The sequence below is a fragment of the Sarcophilus harrisii genome, chromosome 2, assembly GCF_902635505.1.
Source record: "Sarcophilus harrisii chromosome 2, mSarHar1.11, whole genome shotgun sequence".
Classification (NCBI taxonomy): domain Eukaryota; kingdom Metazoa; phylum Chordata; class Mammalia; order Dasyuromorphia; family Dasyuridae; genus Sarcophilus; species Sarcophilus harrisii.
This window is the reverse complement of record NC_045427.1, coordinates 106,922,088-106,943,051: the sequence shown is the minus strand read 5'-3', so window position 1 is coordinate 106,943,051 and position 20,964 is coordinate 106,922,088. Positions and strand designations below refer to the sequence as shown.

The 20,964-nt window shown below is 33.0% G+C and overlaps 1 protein-coding gene and 1 long non-coding RNA gene across 8 annotated transcripts in view; one reads left to right on the top strand and one right to left on the bottom strand.

The window, feature by feature from the left end:
• The window catches only part of WDPCP (WD repeat containing planar cell polarity effector), a 363,046-nt gene that overhangs the window by 193,060 nt on the left and 149,022 nt on the right, over nucleotides 1–20,964 (top strand). For all 6 annotated transcript variants that reach the window (XM_031950554.1, XM_023494917.2, XM_031950549.1 and 3 more), the window contains 2 exons: nucleotides 1,770–1,958; nucleotides 5,630–5,753. In XM_031950554.1, coding sequence (XP_031806414.1) covers nucleotides 1,770–1,958; nucleotides 5,630–5,753 — 313 coding nt within the window. The remainder of the gene's footprint in view (nucleotides 1–1,769; nucleotides 1,959–5,629; nucleotides 5,754–20,964) is intronic.
• Nucleotides 1–20,964, bottom strand: part of LOC116421379 — a 130,256-nt gene that overhangs the window by 43,078 nt on the left and 66,214 nt on the right. The window lies entirely within an intron of this gene.

Below are 20,964 nucleotides of genomic sequence, written 5' to 3'. Positions count from 1 at the left end.
AATGCTAAAGTTATCTCATAACCGTAAGAGATATTGCAACAGCTATTGGTGTTGAAGACAAGGGTTTTAAGAATTATTCAAGCCCACAATGAAATCACATCTGTACAAAATACAAAGTAAAGTGCAATTGAAAAATTAAAATGAATTTAAAACCGACAAAGTGTTATTTCAAAACCACCTAATTGATCTCTCCAAAGCAAGCAAGATCTTCAGAAGGAAAGACAGATGGTGTAATTGTTAATGATTTCTTTACAATTAGGTTTGAAATTGGAAGAACAGTGAAAAGACCAGTTTTTCCCCCCATTTAAAAGGATATACTAACCACTATTTTCAAGAAACAAGAACTTATCATGAGCAAGACAATACAAAGGTTACATACAGTACTAAAAATTGGGACATGGTCATTTTTACTGAAGAAACATATTGTTTTTTTACTCAAGGTTATATTAAAAACCACTGTCAGAAGTTCAGAAGTACATGTAATATGTGAATATCTTCATTAAACTTTAAAACACTCACCCAAAAATATTTTGGCAGTTTTTCTTTTATTTCTAGTGGACTTGGAGGTATTAATGATGTCTGATAAATGTATTGATATTCTAAGAAAGTAGAATTGTCATGAAATTATAGAAATTCTCAAATGGAGATTGAATGCTTTATGCCACATGTCACAAGTCATGAAATATTGAGAAAGTTATTCAAGATTGACATAAATATGTCATTGCCCTTGAAATTTGCTTGATTAAAAAAATCTCAGATTTGTAAAAAATGGACTGTTTTTAAAAATGTTTACTGTCTAATGTGATAAAAATATGGTTTCATGATGTATTAAAATTTGTAAATATTTTGTGAACTCAGTGCTGAATTGTATAAAACAAGTGATTAGAATTAAGAGATGATGCATATTAAAAGGTTTTAAAGACATAAAAATTATAAAGTTAATTATAAAAGGCAAAACATTAAATTATTTTATTTTGTCCCAGTTAATTTGAACACTATTGTTGATAATCTTACTATTGCCTTATTTAGTTAGTTTTCAGATATTTTTGTTTTGTTCTTTCCAGTTCAAAAATAATGCTCCTCAGCAGAAAAACAGAAACCAAATGAGCCAATTCTTTCCTGTTCCTCCCCTATCCAGCACAAATACTATTCCTTTTCCTTCTTTGATCCTAAGTTGGTTTATCAGTTGCCTATACATCTATATTGGTTTCTTTAAGATGACTTCCCATACTTCTTCATGGGAATAAAAGTAAATTTCCATATGTTTGAGATGATAAACAGCATGTACTTTGTTCCAAATTCTTTTATGGCAAAATATAACCATGATGTCTATCAAAATAGGTATCATAGTGAAAATTTCATGACTTTGGAAAAATATTATCCCTAATGCTAATTTAAAAAAACAATAAGTATTGTAATAATTAGATGTTATGGAGGTTTTTATCTCCAAGAAATTAGAAAGAAACTTTGATTGGGAATACCTATTATTATTAACTCTGTGAGATCACCATTACTGCATATGATATTCTAATATTTATTAGATTACATTTTATTTATAGCTATTAATTGGTTAGCTATATTGCTCTAAAGACATGGAAATGGTTGCTAAATTGCTAGAATAAAATGTTTTTCTTTATGGAAAATAGAAGCTATCTTAGTCCATAAAATAAAACACTTTTAATAGCAAATTGGCCAAGTTTTTTAAAATGCATTGACTGACATTATTTCCTACTTTTTGCTATAACTGGTTTTAAATTTTTCTGTTGCAGGAATCTTCACAAAAGGACAGTTGAGTCTTATAGATCTTATCCATCAATATATTCGTTACGATGAGATCCATGAAGCAATAAATGTTCTAAGCAGCATGAACTGGAGTACTATGGGCCATCAGTGTTACTTAAGCATGAGTGCAATTGTAAACCATCTTCTTAGACAACGGCTAACACCAGAGAGAGAAGGTTAGAGTTAAACTTTAATTAGTGCATCATATAAACAATTTTCATCCTATTTCCTTTTTGTTGTTGGTTTGGGCAGTGTTATTGTTGCTGTCAGGTTTTTTTGGAGGCAATCAAGGTTTAGGTTCTACTGATTCCAGCTTAGTGGAATCTATCCAATGTACCACCCAAATGCCCCCATAATATTTCTCTTGTTTTGCTTCGAGTTGTGAAGCTCTCAACTTTTTGCTGCTTAAATTTTAGGTTTTTTGAAATTTAACAGTTATAATAACCTTGTTTGTATCCCCATCTGTACTTTTTTATATAAACAGATATAGATATATAGACATAATTTTAATCAGTTATTTTTATTTTGATTCTCACAAGAACCAGTAAGTAAAGCAAGCAATTCTAAAGCTTATTGAGGTTAAGATACTTAGTAAATATTGTATAGCTGCAAAAACAGTTCATCTGATTTTTTTTGTATAATAGTCTTTCCACCATAATATGATCCTAGAATCATAGCTTTAGAACTAGCTGAAGTCTTAGAGGTTATCCAAACCAGCTTCTTCATTTTAGAGATGAAGAGCAGAGACCCAGATACCTTAGTAGCACAGTGGATGATAGAGTTGTAGAACAGGTTTTGAAAGATGTAAATTTAAATCTAACCTCAGTCTTTTCCCAGCTATGTGACCATGGACATGTCACTTAGCTACTAAAGTAGCTGCTTTAGTTTCTTCATTTATAAAATTGGGATAATAATAGTATCTTCCTCCCAGGATTATTGTAAAGATTAGATAATTAGATAATATTGTAACTCTTTTTGCAAACCTCAAAGTACTATATAAATGCTATTATATATGTGTGTGTATATACATGTATGAGGATATATACTTATATATCAGCAATTGAGGTTAGATGATTTGCCCAGGGTCACACAGCTAGTAAATGTCAAGTATTTGAAGCCAGATTTAAATTCAAGTCCTCATGACTCAAGCTTGGTACTCCATCCACAAAGAAAATTCAGGATTTCAATCCATTTTTTCTGACTCCAAGTCTAAATGCTTTCCACCATATCATGTTTGATGATTCCTCCTTTGTTGTTAATCTATTCAATTAATGTCAAGAACATAGTTGCAATTTTAAAAAATAAAAGACTGCTTTTGTAGTAGTCAGGTGAGTGATTTGAGACTAGCAGAGGGGAAGTGATTTACCACAATTGATGCAAGTTTTAAGTAGCATAGCTAGTTCTCTTCCTCCAAATCTGGTGCTCTTCCCGTCACAATGGAATTGTCTCCATATAATCTTGGAATGTTTCTAGATACTCTCACAACTTTGGCTCTTATTGTTCCATTTTCCACTCATATCGCAAGGCTGGACCACCTGGGAAGGGTGAAGGGGCATTTGTCTGCTGTCACAAAGGTAGCTTTAACTGTAATAATTTTAGAAATCCAAAAGACAATGGCAACAACCCATTGCACTGGTTAGTCTACACAGTGGGCATTTGCTCAACTTGCTCTGTGGCAGTAATCCAACCAGTTCGGACTACTTCCAATATTTCTCTCCACTTAAAAAGAATATGTTAGCAGCTAATGAATAATAGTTCTCATTTACATGGTTCCACATAGTTAGACAAAGCTTTCCTCAAAACCACCCTGTGAGGTAGGTAGTGTTGGGACTGTTTTCCCTGTGTGTGAGATGAGAAAGCAGAGGCTTAGTTTAAATAACTTGTTCAAGCTCACATAGCTAATAAAAGCTGGTAGGCACCTTTGAGTTCTTCTTGTCCAACCCCTTAATTTTACACATAAAAATACTAAGGATCTGAGAGATTAAGGGATTTGTCAATCAATCATTAAGTGCCAGGCCTGGGCTTTGAACCCAGGGCTCTTTCCCTTCCACTTTACTGCTAGTTATGAATATAATATTTCTGATATCAGCAGGTGGGCATCTCTAGGATCAGATTTTTACCTTTGAGTAGTGAAGCTCCAAAAGACCTTTGCTATTATATGGGCCTTTCAAAGCCAGGCCCCAAATTTAGTTGGAGGAGCAAGGATTAGCCTTCAGGAGGGAGAACAAAGAATAACTAGTCCTTGAATATAAATTTCAGGAGCATTTACTAATATGCAATATAAAGATATATTAAAAATATAAGACTTGCATGAAACTGGAAAATAGAAAACACACATATAAGTAGGTAGTTATGTTGCTAGTTTGTTTTTGTGGGGTTTTTTCCCATGTCTAAAAAATTCAGAATTCTTTTCAGCCAAGATTTATTCCATATCTAACCAATTTGCCATGGTAATGTTTTCCTTTTATTAAGGAACCCCAGTGAGCCCTTTTATTTATAATAATGTTATAGTTATCTTTGAGATCTTCTTTTCTGCCTTCAGTATCAAGCTGGGCTATCTAATGAATCTATAACTGTGCTGATAGTTCCTTGTATTCCTTGTAGGTTGGAACATTTCAGAGGCACAAAAAATAATGTCAAGCAAACAAGCAATGGAAAGAGAATCCAGCTTGTTTTTGCAATAGCATTGTGATATTCCATTTTAATCTAAATTGACTGCTGCTTTGAAAGAAAATACCCTTCAAATTCAGCTTATTTTACATTCTAAAAGTAAGATAATGAGATACTTAATTTACCAACAGTCTGGCCAGGTACTTAGCAATGTTTCCAGATCTGACCAACTAAAAAACATCATAATTTTGCCTAAATTTCCACTAAATGCTAAAATGAATCATTCTAATTCATGGAAAAAATCATAGCTTTTACCTTTTTCTGAGATATAGTGACTGACCTTTCATTTCTTCGCTATCCATCCCTCCTGCCATCTATTACTAAATTGGCTTCAATTTCACTTCAATTCAATAAATATTAATAAGTACCTACTATGTGCCAAGCACTGTATTAAGCACCATGGATATAAAACAAAGTAAAAGAGAGTCCCTGCCCTCAGTAAGCTTACAATCTAGCGGAACTTTTCCAACATCCATAAAAATCTGTCCACAGAAGCTTCATTCACACTAAAGTATAAAAATGACTAATAGCCTTAAAATACAAACTGAGAGGGTGTTAATATTTTAAGAGAGTTGGGAACCACAGACTAAAAGAATAGACATTTTTAGCTGCATTTCAGTCTTTTGCCAACAGGTCAAACGGGCAGGACTTGATGCTCTTGAAATCACATTGTGTAAGCCATATGTCTACACCTACTCTGTCTACACATAATTGTGGTACCATTCCTAATACTTGTATTCATTTGCTCACTTCAGCATTAGTGCACAGTGTACCGATTCCACTCCCCTGTCAGGAAAGGGAATTTTTCTTCCCTTTGGTTAAAGAGACCAAATGTCAAGTTTGTGAGTTGATTTTACTGGAAAAACTTGTTCAAACTGTGTTACTTTGATGAGTCACTGTTTTAATTACCCATTTGCGGTGAGCGGTTGGTTCATTATGGATTTCTTCACTTTTGACAGCTTTTTGTTGATCAGAGTCATTGTCAGCTTAGCCTTAAGTGAAAGTTTATACACAGGTTTGTTTTTGTACCAGCTGTCATATTTTAATTTCATCTTTCCTGCAACAAGCTCATATTTCATCTAAGTCGGCAAAACCTGACTGACTGCAAACATGAGTGCTCGCTTGTAATTGAAGCAGCTTCCCTTGTCTCAGTGCTGTCTCTGTTTGAACTCCACAGCACAGCTTGAGGCAAGCCTTGGATCCTTCTATGCTCCAACAAGACCCCTCTCCGATACAACTATATTGGAATATAGAGGCCCAATCAGCAAATACGCAAGGAGGTTCTTCCATCACTTGCTCAGGTGATCGATTGACAGTTTTCACTTTGATTAGTTTCAAAATTAATTGCATAATTCATTGATCATGTGTCTTAATTAAAATATTCTTGAATATCATTATCTGTTTTTTTTTCTTTTTCTTTTTCTTTATATCAGTCCACGCTAGGAAGAAAAAGCACCTGCCTCCCCCAGTGATCATTTACTTAATTGGTTCTTGTTTTCTGTTTAAGCATTATAAAGGAGCATTATAGAGGGCCCTTCCCTCACTGCTATCTTTTAATATGTCACCCTTTCTGTTTTCTTTTGGGAAAAGAATGATCACCAGTGTGGTCAATTTTTAATTTAACTTAGGTTGTATTTACTAGCACAAAGGAAACTTGAGAGTTTTAAAGGAATACACGAAATGCAAATAAGTAGCTTGTCAGCCAAGAATACTTTTAACTAGAAACCTCTAAAATGTAAATCATTGGCTCCCCTCCCTTTCAGAATTATTATTATGGAATGGCAATGTTTCTTGGAGTCATGTCATATAATCTTACTATATTTACTTACAATAATTAGGAAATGAGTAAAGGAATACATTCTTTTACTTCATTCAATTTTTTGACAAAGAATTAAATAATGTAAGCAATAAGGCCAAAAAAATCCATAAATAATCAAGATATTATGCTACATGTAAAGTGAAATAATTTTCAGTGTTATACATCAAAAAGGAGCTATTTCAAAATTATAATTTCACACCTAGATAATAATTATTATATCTTTTTAAATAGTACTTTTTATTTTTTTCAAATTAACTTCACATCTTTAATCTTTTTTTTTTCAGTGAATCTATGTGCTAAGAATGATGACCATGATTTCGCCAGTTAACAAACTGAGGCACAGAAAAATTAAGTGACTATAGCAAGACAGTGATAGCACCAGGATCTCTTGACTCCCAATTCCATTTAATTCCATTGAACATGCATTCTATTAAGTATTTATGAAATGCAAAACCTTGGAAATGCAAAGCAAAAACAAATAGTTCCCGTCTTCAAGAAATGTTTGTTCTACTGTGAGAAAAGAACATGCATGAAAATCCAAAATAATTCTATCACCTAATAGTGTATGATAGGATTCTAGACTTGGAGTCAGGACACCCAGATTCAAATCTTTTCAGATATTTACAAGCTGAGTAATCAGGGATAAATTATTTAACCTTCTGCAATCTGTTTCCTTATCTGTAAAATGGAGATATTAATACTTTCATATTGGCTACCTCCCAAGAAGGTAGTATGAAAAAATGACTTGTAAACTTTAAAGCACTGTATAAATATGAATTTTCATTTTTACTTTATATCCTCTATGCAAAATGATTACTGAAAACTTTCACCTAGTAAAGAAGAGAATGAATGACAGTTCCTGCTGTAAGTCCACCTACTCATCCTTTAATCTCTCCCTCTTTTCCCTCTGCTTCGCCAAAGGGGAAAAAAAAGATTCAAAGAAGATTTAAATTGGCTTATTATTTATTCAAATATCTTGGAACTCTAAAGCAATATATGTAGGAAAAAATACTATTGTTTTTATTATCAATAATTAGGCTTCTATTTATTTTCTATGTGATGCTTTTAACTCTGATTAGTGATAAAGACAAAAAATATCCTTAAAGGTTCTGAAGTGTTAATATTTTGTTAGAATTTGGTCTTTGATCGAATATCTTTTTTGAACGACTTGATATTGTTGTATTCCAAGTGACTTCATATTGGATGAGTCAGGTATCTATGCAAATAAGAAAGTCCCAATAATATACAGGACTTATATTTTTATTTTGATTTAGGTAGTTGTGAAAATCTGTTTGTGATTCATTATCTCAGTTATTCAGAATTATGATTTAGTTGAATTTTCCAAAATGGAGAAGGTATTGGGTAAGATGAAGGAAGGAAAGAAAACAAGAACTACCTGCAGATACCCAACATTTTGTTCCCCACAGAAATAGAAGCTCTTTTATTTTTCATGTTTCTTGATCAATTTTACTTTCTTACTCCCTCTTAGAGAACCTGATTAAAAAATAAATGGTAAAAAAAAAAAAGGTTAAGTTATTTGAGGCTCATCTCACAACCATCCTGCTTCTGTGGCCTCATGATAATCAACTTTACATAGTCTGCAAAAAAGGGGACTTTGGGAGTATTAATTTATTTTCTCTAATGTAGTAGTGCTTTTAATATAGCATTCTATGAGTAGCTATGTAGTTGTTACTATTAAATTTTTAAGACTAGTTTTTCCATGTGGTATACTGGATTTTTTTGTTTGTTTCCTTTTCCATATTTTACTATTGCTGCAGTTATAATGATTTTTATTAGTTCTTCTGATGGTAAGCTACACATATTATGAAAAAAAGATTAAATACAGAGAAAATTAAAAGAGACTGCTAAGTCAGAGACTTTTTTTGTTTCAACTGCTGCCAAGTTTGTCCTCTGCTTAGGGGAAAGGAACAGACCAAGAGCCTTTTTACTTTAGTGAATTATGAGTATAGCATTCTCTCCTCTATTTTCACTTGTTTGTTCATTACTTTAACATGGAATTATGAAAATATCTAAATATTCAGGTGAGAGCTAGTATGAAGACTTTTAATGTTAGTTTGAGGCAACAATCTTCTCTAGCAGCACCAAAAATGTTGGCATGGAATTCATGTTTCTTAAACTTAGGTACAGAGAGTTTAAATTTGGGGGGAGGGAGTTTCTTTGATTTTCCTGGTTTCTAATCTTTATTCTAGAAAATATGCAAATCACAATTCCCAGTACTTTGAACTTTATTCTCAGAAGACTGTGCCTTACCGATCTCCATACAGGTCCAAGAAATCTTAATTCTCAGCCACTATCTTCCCATGCAAGTTTAGGCAAGATTTTATGCTTTCTGGATCCTGGTTTCCCTAGCTAAAGTTAATACTGACCAGTTCTGTATCCTTAAACGCAATAGCCTCAAGATGTTGCTCCACACCTTTTAACAAATATTGTAAAGGTTTTATGATTCAACTCTGGTCTAAGGTTTTTGTGAATTTTTTTAATTCAATTTTTAAATTGTTAAAATCATTGTATCTGTTTGTTTTATTTTTCCCTTTGAGGTCTTAGAATGTTTGCTGATAAAATTACCATGTCGTTTTAAAAATTCACCCACTTTAATGCATTTTAGGCCAAATCAAATGAAACTAGTCATATTTATTCTTTCCCTATAAAGGCTGAAATACTTGATCTAACAAATGTATATTCAAACATAGAAACAACATGGCTTAGTGAATAGAGTACTGGACTTTAAGTCAGGAAGATGTAAGTTTGTATCCTATTTTAGACACTTATGAGCTGTGCGACCATAGGCTACTCATTTAATTTCTATGAGTCCAGCTTCCTTTTCTCTGAAATGAAGATAGGGGTTCTTTCATAGTATATCTATGGTAAGAATCAGATGAGATCATGTATGTAGATCATTTTGAAGTTGTGGGGTGAAGTTGAAGGTGTGGGGTGGTAGAGGGCACTGAATCTGGTGTCAGGAAAATTGAATTCAAATCTAACTTCAGAAACTTTACTAGCTGTATAACCCTAGACAAATCACTTTCTATCTCTCAGCCTCAGCTTACTCATCTGTAAAATAAGTGCATTGGATTCAATGGTCTCTAAGACACCTTGACCCCATGCTTCTAATGAAAGAGATGAGAGGGCAAATAGGAAGTATTCCCTCTTTATATCCCTTTCCTAGTCATCTGTATTTCTGTGTTACCCAAGTAAGCATTGTTCATAAAGAGAAAGACTTCGTTTGATAACCAAGATACTAAATGACAATAAAATTAGAACTAAAAGGAATCATGGAAATATGGTTCAATTATATCATCTTTGAGATAAGAAAATAAAAAGAAACTAAATGATTTATCCAAGAATCTAAAATTTATTGATCAGACTTGGAACACAAGGCAGATTGTTTTTAATATTTCTTTTTTCCTCTCAATATTATTTTATTTTTCCATTTACTTGTAAAGATGATTTTCAACATTCATTTTTTTAAGATTTTCAGTTCTAAATTCTTTCTTCCTCCTTCTCTTACTTCCCTCCTCCCCAAGACAGCATGCAATACAATACAATATACGTTATATGTGTGTGTGTATATATATATATACATATATATACATAGACAATCATTTTAAACATATTTCTATGTTAGTCATGTTGGGAAAGAAAAAAATCAGAACAAAAGGGAAAATCATAAGGGAAAAAAAAGCAAATAAACTAAGCAGATAAAAATACTATGCTTTGATCCACATTCAATCTCCATAGTTCTTTCTCTGGATTTGAATGGCATTTTCCATCCAAATTCTATTGGAAATGTCTTGGCTGGAAAGAGTTTAATCTATCAAAGTTGATCATCACATAATCTTGCTGTTGCTATATATAATGTTTTCCTAGTTCTGCTCACTTCACTCAGCATAAGTTTATGTAAATCTTTCCAGGCTTTTCTGAAATCAGCCTGCTAATCAGTTTTATAGAACAATAGTATTCCATTACATTTGTATACCATAACTTATTCAGCCATTCCCCAACTAATGGGTATCCACTCAATTTCCAATTCCTTGCCACCACACAAAGAACCAACAAGAATCTTTTTGCAAATGTGGATCAAGGCAGATCTTTTGATTCCCAATTTAATTTAGTTAATAATTCATCAAAAAAATCTTCCAACATTTTAGTTTTATCTGGCATAAAAAAGAGGCAGCTGGGCACAAAGAATAGAGAATTGGCCTGGGAGACCTGAATTTAAATACTGCTTCTGATATATACTGACTGTTTGACTCTGGACATGTACCTGACAACTTCTCAGTGCCCAAGGCAACTCTCTACGACTATAATTTTCTTTAAAAATACTAACCTGTATTGGTGGAAGGAATTTCCTCTTTTGGAAGTTCTTTTTATCAATGAAATCACTAGTGTCCAGTCCTTATCCCTCGCCTAGGATGAAAAACTAAAGTTTTATGAATGACTAACAATACAAAGATTGATCTTAGTTAAATGTCACTTCTTAAAATTAGTTTGGTCATAACAGCTGTCAAATACTGCCAATAGGAAACCAGATTGAATTGTAATTGGGAATTTTTCTTAAATATATAAAAGTACAATAGAACATAAACAATGTTAATATATGGAGTCAGAAAGATTCATTTTCCTGAGTTCAAATCCGACCTCAGTTGTATGGCAGTGTGCAAGTCACTTAACCTTGTCTGCCTCACTTTCCTCATCTGTAAAATGAGCTGAAGAAGGAAATAGCAAACCACTCCATTATCTTTGCCAAGAAAACCCCAAATGGGGTCATTAAAGGTCAGAAAACTGAAAAATGACTGGATTACAGAGTCAATATGAGCTGTGATGCTTCTTGCATAGGTTTAGTATCGCTCCTGCTTTTATTTTAATGCAATGCTAGTGATTTTTTAGCAATGGGGAAATTTCTTAACTGTATTTTTTTCTTTTGCTACAAGCATAATAAATTGCCTTGATAACATTGTTCATAATCTAAATACAGACTTAACTTTAAAAATGTAATGTCTCATGGTTTAAAGTATAGACCAAACAGCTTTCTGCTTAAAAATTTGGGGTTGTCTGTTTTTCTAGGAAAATGTGTTTTGTAAACATAGATAATCTTTTTTTTCCCACAAATTTAAAGACAGAAATACAGTGTATATCATCTAAGTAGAGTCATTTTTAAAGAAAAGTTAGAATGTAAAAACTTACAGGGACCACAAAAATCTCCTAATACATCTGTTTCACTTTCCATATGAACAAACAGGTCTAGAGATATTGAAAGATTTGTCTAAGTTCTCCTAACTTAGTAGTAACAGAACCACAATTAGCAGCCACATTTTCTCACTTGATCCAGTGCTCTAATTGTAATCCCAAAATCTCTTTACTAAGCTCCCAGACCTGGAAATGACTTAGTTTGGGTCTGAATGCAACTATGCAAGAAAATGCAATTATGCAAGAAAAGTTACTAAAGTGTTCATACTCTTTGACCCAGAGATCCCACTACCATGATCATATCATAAGTAAGTTATTGACTAACAATATGTACAAAAATTTTCATGGCAACATTATTTACAATAAGAAAATATGGAAATAAAAATTTACCCAATGATTAAAGAATGGTTCAATAAATAATGGCATGTAAATATAATAGTACCTTATTGTACTGTTAGGAGTAAAAAAAAAAATATGAAGATGTTAGAATGAGCACTCTACATAACAATAATATGAATTAGATCAATACATTCATCAAGAATAAGTTAAGTGAAAGAATTTAAATCTAACTTCACAAACTCACTAGCTGTGTGACTCTGGATGTAACTTCTGTTTGCTTCTGTTTCCAAAAGTATAAAATGTGGATAATAACAGAACCTCACCTCACAGAATTGTCATGAAGCTCAAATGAGATATTATTTGTGAAGTGGTCAGCACAGTGCCTGGCAGTTGGCATCACATAAATATGTATTTCTTCCTTCACTACATAAATGTTGTTAGCTATTATAAGTTGTATATAAATGTATTCTCATCATTATGTGTTGAATGGAATAATCACTTAGAAATATTTATTAAGATGGCCTTTTATTTGTTGTTTTAACTAGCAAAGTCATCGAAATTATAATCCTTGTCTGTTTGGATGGACCTGTGATTTGAGTAAATTGGACTTTCTCTTTAATGGCACAGATCATAATCAATACAAAATATTAAAGGGTTGAATGAAATAGATGCCCCAAATTGCAAATGGATATATATAATTTCTTTAGAAGGTTATTTGTGTAAAATTGGAATAATATGTTTTATAAGATAAATATTTAAATTATTCCTAATGATTTTATGAATAAATAATTCCTAAGAAAATTCCTAAGAAATTTTCATTTCTTAAAGCAATAATACTTGGTGAATATAAGAATTTATTGGGTTGGTCAATAGGCAAATGGCATAGAACAAATAACAATATTTAAAGCTAATTGGAAGGGATATAAATATACACTAAAGGAAATATTTTAAGTAGATGTTTCTCTCTTTAAAAGAGATTTAGAGCCAATGTGAGTTCCGGTAGAAAATATGAAAAAGTAATTATTGTTTTCCTTTATGCAAATATGCCTAAATGACAAAAAAGAAACTGCTTGTAATCTTGTAATTAGAAATAGCTGTTAACCAGTCTGCTCTTTAAATAGACACTTATGTTAAATAACATTTTTGACAATTCCTAACAATTCCTTAGAATCTTGAAGGTGAAATTCTGTTTTGAGTATCACTTCAGGAACTCACATTTTTTGTTAATAAAATAATTATATGAAAATGTTTTTAAGAATCAGAGGCTGGAAAAAATTTACAAGGATTTGGGTCATTATATTGTAATTTTCCCTAAGAATACCATCATTTTTTAAATTAAGCATTCATTTTATTTTTTCCTCTTAATAGTATTATTTCCAATTACATGTAAAGATAGTTTTCAACTTTTGTTTTTATAAGCTTGAGTTACAAATTTTTCTCTCACTCTCCCTCTCCTGCCCTCTCCCCAAGGCACCAAGCAATTTGTTATGTTATACATATACAATCATATTAATCATATTTCCACATTAATCATATTGTGAAAGAAAAATCAGAACAGAAGGGGGAAATCATAAGAAAAAAAAAACAAAAACAAAGTAAAAATGGTATGTTTTGACCTGTATTCGGGCTACAATTCTTTCTCTGAATTGGATAGTATTTTCCATTATGAGTCTTTTGGAGTCATCTTGGAACATTTTATTGCTGATAAGAGTTGATCATTCTCCAATGTTGCTGTTATTCTATACAATGTTCTCTTGGTTCTGCTCACTTCACTCAGCATCAATTCATGTAAGTCTTTCCAGGTTTTTCTGAAACCTGCCTACAAATCATTATTTAGCACAATAGTTTTCTATTACATTAATATACTATATCTTGTTTAGCCATTCCCCAATCAATGGGCATTCTCTCAATTTCTAATTCTTTGCCACCACAAAAAGGCTACTATAAATATTTTATACATCTGGGTCCTTTCCCTTTTTCATGATCTCTTTGGGATATAGACCTCAAAGTGGCATTGCCAGATCAAAGGGTATTAGGCATAATTCCAAATTGTTCTCCAGAATGGTTGGATCAATTCACAACTCTACCATTAATTCATTAGTGTTCCAGTTTTCTCACATCTTCTCCAACATTTGTCACTTTCCTTTTTGTCATATTAATCAAACTAAAAGATGTGAAGTGGTACTTCAGGGTTGTTTTAATTTGCAGTTTTCTAATCAATAGTGAATTAGATCATTTTTTAAAATATGTCTATAGATAGCTTTAATTTCTTCATCTGAAAATTGTTTGTTCATATCCTGGAACCATTTATCAATTTAGGAATGACTTGAAGAATATCACTATCTTATTTTACTCAAGTTTAAGTAGAATTTAATTTAATTCTCAAAGATGGCTGCTATCACCCTACCTCTGTTTAGAGGTAAAAGTGTAAAAAAATATCTTTAAGCATAAGAGAATAGTATGAAAAAGACAAATTCTGAATAAGTAATATAACATTGATTTTAGTTTTAACATAGCCTTGAAAGTCTAAATCTCTTTAAAATTAAGGTTTTTTTTAATCCAGATTTACTTATTTTCAGTTATATCAAATTATTAATCTTCCATATTTGACTAACATTTACTTGTCTTTTCTCTCTGATATAATAGCTTAAATTTTTTTGACTGCATCCTCATATGATAAAGTCAGAATTTAAAGACTAGAAGAAAAACTTCAGAAATCATCTAGTCCTATTTTTTCACTTTATTAATTAGAAAATTAGAACCAGAAAGGTTATTGACTTGTCAAAAGTAAAAGAGAGGCAAAGCTGGGACTAGAATCCAATTATTTTGATCCCTTGGCCAGTGTTCTTGGCATTAAATAAAACAAAAATTTTGAATAGCAACCTTAATAATAACCCTATTAATTCCAACTTAGTTTATTCCCTTATTTAAATTTATTTCCATTGTTAAAATGTGTATCAGTCATTTGTTTCTGATTTAAAAAGATTAGTTTGACACAAGGATAGAGAAATAAGACAGAATAAAGATATTTCTGGGAATAAAGATATTTCTGTCATCTCATTAGGAATTATCTTGTGTAGTTGAATTATGGGTTTTCTTTGATCTATTCAAATATTCATTATTTTTACTTCTCCTTCCTGATGCATGAAACTTACACATGCTGTGTTGGCTATTCAGAATCTAATTGTCTCTCTCATTCTCTTTCTCTCTCTCACTTTAACTCTCATTTTGTGAGTGACACTCTAGTAGCTGGGTGAAAGGCCATTTTAAATAAAATAATAAGCTGCACCTGCAAATGTAGAACATCCCATACTAATCCATCAAGGCAATTCTTGACTCTCAATCCTGATTTGGCCCTCATTGATAGCCCTTTCTTTCCGGCAGGAAGTATATTTCTTAAGTTGAGAGAAATAAAAACATACAAGAAATGTTTACCTTCACTGTGCCAAAGGTTTATTACTTCATTATATGTCTGCCTAGAATTAGCCTGTATTAAGACTATCCGTGAAACAAGTATTATTGGTCTACATTAAAATGCTAAAATTGCATCAAAGCAGTACAAAGAAAATGGATTTTATTAGCATTTATAAATTCAATTAGAGAACATGTATGGTGTTGTTGTTAAGTCATATCCAACTATCCATGACCCCATTTTGAAGTTTTCTTGGCTGAGATAATCAAGTGGTTGCCATTGTCTTCTCTAGCTCATTTTACAAATGAGAAAACTGAGGCAAACAGGAGTGAGTGACTTTCCCAGGGTCACACAGCTAATAAGTGTCAAAAGCCAGATTGGAATTCATAAAGATGAGTCTCCCTGACTCCAGGCCCAGCACTCTATGCACTATGCCACCTAGTTTCTCCAGAGATCACGTATAGAGAACATAAAAATTATAACTTTTAAGATAATGATAATGATTCTAGGCTGTTATCAATTAGGAGTGTTTTGTAAATTACTGGAGAAAGTCCATTTTGTTCAGTTGTTATATCCTGTACTACTACACACCTCTCAGATTAAGATGACAGACAGGAATATGGAAAAACTGGTACACTAATGCATTGTTGGTGGAGTTGTAAACTGATTCAACCATTCTGGAGAACAATATAGAACTATTCCCAAAGGACTAGCAAACTATGGATACCTTTTGATCCAGCAGTATCTTGACTGGGCCTGTATCCCAAAGAGATTATAAAAAAGGAAAAAAAACACCCACATGTGTAAAAATATTTGTGGCAGCCCTTTTTGTAGTGGCAAAGACCTGGAAACTGAGTGGATGCCCATCAATTGGAGAATGGCTGATTAAGTTATGGTATATGAATGCTATGGAATATTATTGTTCTGTAAGAAATGACCAGCAGGATGATTTCAGAGAGACCTGGAGAGATGCTGAGTGAAATAAGCAGAACCAAGAGATCATTGTACACAGCAACAGCAAGATTATATGATGATCAATTCTAATGGCTGTGGCTCTTTTCCACAATGAGACGATTCAGGCCAGTTCCACTGATCTTATGATGGAGAGAGCCATCTACATCTAGAGTGAGGACTATGGGGACTGAGTGTGGATCACCACATAGTAATTTTCACTTTTTTGTTATTGTTTGCTTGCATTTTGTTTTCTTTCTTATTTTTTCCTTTTTGATCTGATTTTTCTTTGCAGCATAATTGTGCAATATGTATAGAATTGCACATGTTTAATATACATTGGATTACTTGCTATCTAAGGGAGGGAGTGGGGGAAAGGAAAGGAGAAAAAATTTTGAAACACAATTTTGTAAGGATGAATGCTGAAAACTACCTGTGCATATATTCTGAAAATTAAAAGCTTAAAAAAAAAAAAGAAAACGTAGCTGATTGGTCCTACAAACTTCTCTACATTCTCATGAAGTGTATCAACCTCTTAGTAGATTGTAATAGCAGTTATGTTAACTTATTGAACTCTGCTTTTAAATTGTTCTTTCAATGCATACTATAGTTCTTTTATGTTTAGCAGTTATTTTGTGTGTGGGAATAAAATACTTATTTTGTACATGAAAAAAAAGTGTTTACACTGTGTTAGAAGTTGTAAAAGTTTGTACAGAAAAATATCAAACCTATACTTTATTTAAAAGCTTCTGTTGATAGATCTGATAGCTGACAACTTAAAAGTAAAGGCCATGCACACTATGTGGAATTTGAAAATCACTAAGCAAATTCAAAATAGTTTGTATGCCATTAAATGTATTTAGAAAAATCTAGAAAAATTAATTTAGATTTTTACTTTTCTTTGATATTAGATACCTGTGGATAAGGGCAATATTACATTTTAACCTTTCCTTATTTATTTGAACTTAAAAGAAATAAAAGTCCAGAGGAGATTAGGATGTTGCTCAGATAATAAATGCTAACTCTCCAAAGAAAACAATATGTACCATAAATTGCAAATTTATGCATGATCCCAAGCAGTCAAGTTAAATTATTCAACTTGATGTTGATTTCAGGCCTCCAGTACTTGTTTTATTGAATTCCCAGATATGTTAAACTGAATATTACTGAGTATGGATTGAAAATGTATGGCAGAAATTCAGGAGGTTTAAAACGGAATGGTAGTGGATCAGCAAGTAGAATATGGGAATGCTTAAATTTGAAAGCTAATCCTTCTTTACCAGGAAAGACCCAGTAGGGTATATTTATATATGTATATTTATTGCCGATTAATAATACTTATTTATTTGGATTTTTTAATTGACTTGGTTTGTAACATTGTTTAAATCCTTTTCAAACATTCAGCTTTTCTGATTTGTTTATTCACTGCCATTGTGCAATTTAAAATAGCTATTTTATTTTCATAATGCATTTTTCAAAAATCAACAAAAATTGATTTAATGTCCTTTTATATAGCATTAATATATAATTTCCACCCCATTAAATAATATGAATGACATCTCTGAGATGTAATATTCATTTTTAATGTCAGATTACATACAGTGGGCCAAATTATAACCTGGTCCTCAACAGACATGGAAAATTTAGGAGGAGGGGCAAAGTGGGAAATATAATCAGTCACTTCTATTTTACATATGTTCAGACTGAGGTGTTCAGAAAGCCATGTAGTAATGGAGTTTGGGAGAAAGATTGAAATTAGAATTGGGAATTAGAAGTGTGTAGGTAACTGAATTTATGGAAATTGGTGAGGTCACCAAGGAAGAGACTAAGGAGAGAAAAGGAAAGAGGAATCAATAAAGAGCCTTTGAGGCCACTCAGGCTGGGATGTGGGACCTAGGTGATCATCAAGCAAATAACAATGAGGAAGTGGTTGGACAGGTAGGAGGAAAATGAGATGATACCATCACAGAAGTTGAGGGAGAGACCAGTTTTAAAGGAGTCTCAGTATCAAAAGCTATAGCATTTCAGAGAGCATGGGCTCAGAGGGTTATGGGAAGAAGGTAAAATAGTATTTAAAATGAAAGGAGAAAAAGTCTGGACCTAACCTTAAGTTTACAGGTAGAAAATTTAGAAGACAAAATTGTAGTTGGAAGAGACTTTGGAGATCTTTTAGGCTAGCCTTAGTTTGACATTTGAGGAAACTGAGGCCCCAAAGAAGCTAAGTGACTTGCTCAGTTTAGTCAGTAGCAGGACCTGGATTTGACACTAGCTTTTCTCTCCCTGAATACTTCTCTTTCCACTACAACAGACTGCCTTTTAGAAGTTCACCAGAGAGATGGTCTGATTTTTAAAAGGGGATTCATTTCCAAAATATTTCAAAGAGGGAGAGATTCTGGAAAAAAGAAAAAAGAAAGAAAGAAAAAAATCACAGAAAACACTTTTACTCTCTCCCCTAAATAATTGACTGAGAAGATGTGATTAATTACTATGCCCTATTTTTATTTTTGTGGAGGCCAATAAGATTAGTTTATGCCCATGACAAAGGTATCCTTTGAGATTTGGGTTGGGTAGAGGAAAACCATGAGACAGTAATAAGTGGGCTTTGCATTTGATTTTCTATAACAAATCATCTTTGTGATTACCTAATTGGCTGTGATATATAGAAAATATATCTGATCTGATCATGTTTTATGTTTTGTTTTGTTTTGTTTTTTTTGAACAAATATTGGACTCAATAAAGGGGCTAGGTGTCTCAGTGGATAGAGTGTGGGGTCTGGAGGCAGGAACACCTGAGTTCAAATCAAAACTCAGACGTTGACTAGCTATACAAACCTGGGCAAGTGATCTAATTACTCTCTGCTTCAGGTTTCTCAAATGTCATATGGGGCTGGCGCCCTGGAGAAAGCATTGTGTCAGGAGTCAAGAACAGACCTTTTGAGTTCAAATCTGGCCCATGACACTTGTTAGCTGCATGGCCCTGGGCAAGTCACTTAACCCTGCTTGCCTCAATTTCCTCATCTGTAAAATGAATTGGAGAAGGAAATGACAAACCACTCCAGTATCTTTTCCCAAAAAACTCCATCTGAAGTCAAGGAGAGCGGGACACAACTGGAAAAGATTGAACAATATGAGGATAACAATAATAATAATGAAGATGATGACGATAATATGTTTATAGTACCTACTATGTCCCAGGCACTATGCTAAATATTTTGTAAACGTTATCTTATTTCATCCTCACAACAACCTTGAGAAGTAGGTGCTATTATAATTCCTATTTTACAGATGAGGAAACTGAAACAGGTAGAAATTAAGTAATTTACCCAGTATCCCATAGCCAATAGATTTCTGAAGCTGAATTTGATCTCAGATCTTCCTTGCTTGAAACCCATCCACTGCACTACCCAGCTGCCTCAAGTGTGAGGGTCAAATAAGATAATATTTGTAAAGCCCTTGACACAGTTCCTGGCATATAATAGGTGCTTATTAAATGCTTGTTCCTTTTCCCAAAAAATGAATATTCTCTCCAACAAGATTCAGATGCTAAAATTATACGGGATTATAACCGATATGGCACTCCATTGATAACAGACATCTGTACCGACATTAACCGATAATTAATTGGATGATCAAAATAAGCTAAATTTAGGGTAATGGCCAAAATGGGAGGTTTATTTGTTTTAGGGAATAGGATGAGCAATATGAGGCTGTGGGGCCAAAAAAGCTAAAGCAAAGATTGATTTCTAGAGGGGATTTTCTCACTGTATTCTGACCTCATCAGACTCCACCTGGAGTGTTGTGTTCAGTTCTAGGTCCCATGGCCTAAGAAGAAACTGGATATAAGCTGGAGACTGTACAGAGCTGGGCAGCCTGCATGGTGGAGAGCCCGAAGTCTGTGATGATTTAGAATTGGTTGAAGGTAGTGAAGATGTTTACCCTTGAGGAAAAACAACTCTGGAGGGACACAATAGCAGTCTGCAAGGATTTAAGAGGCTGTTCTGTGGAAAGGGGATTAGGCTTGTTCTGTTTAGCCCCAGAGGATAGAAACAGGAGCAGTTAGGAGAAATTGCAAAGGAACAGAGTTAGGCTTGATGTCAGGAGAAACTTCCTAATAATTAGAGCTATCTAAAAGTGGATCGGATTGCCTGGAGAGATAGTGGGTTTCCCCCTCCTTGGACGTCCTTCAGTATAAGTTGTGGGATGACTTTTCAGATTTGTGGAATTGGATTCCTTTGGAATATGAGTTGGGCTCAGTCACCCAGATCCCTCTGGCCTATCAAATTCTGTAATTCTTTGATAATTTATGAAGTTTTTAGCTGATATTTGCATGTGGTTGTTCAGTTATTTTCAGTCTGGTCTCTCTGTGAATCTCTTTTGAGGTGGCAAAGATACTATTTGTCATTTTCTTCTCTTCCTGACTCCAGACCTGGTACTCTATCCACTTCACTACCTATTTGCCCCTGTTTGTATACAAAAGTGTATATTTGTATAGATAAATATCCACATCCCAACTATGAAACTGTGTGACCATGAACAAATCATTTAACCTTTGTGATCGCATTTCCATATTTGTGAAAAATAGTCATAAAAACTATAATATCTAGACCACAAAGTTGTCATGAAGATCAAATGATGTAATATATTTAAAACACTTTTTTAGGACCATTTTCAATTTTTGTCAACTTTTCCAACATGATGTATATGAGGTAGAATCTTAGTGTTGCTTCAATCTCTATTAATGATTTTGAACATTTTTTCATATGATTTCTGATAGGTTGGATTT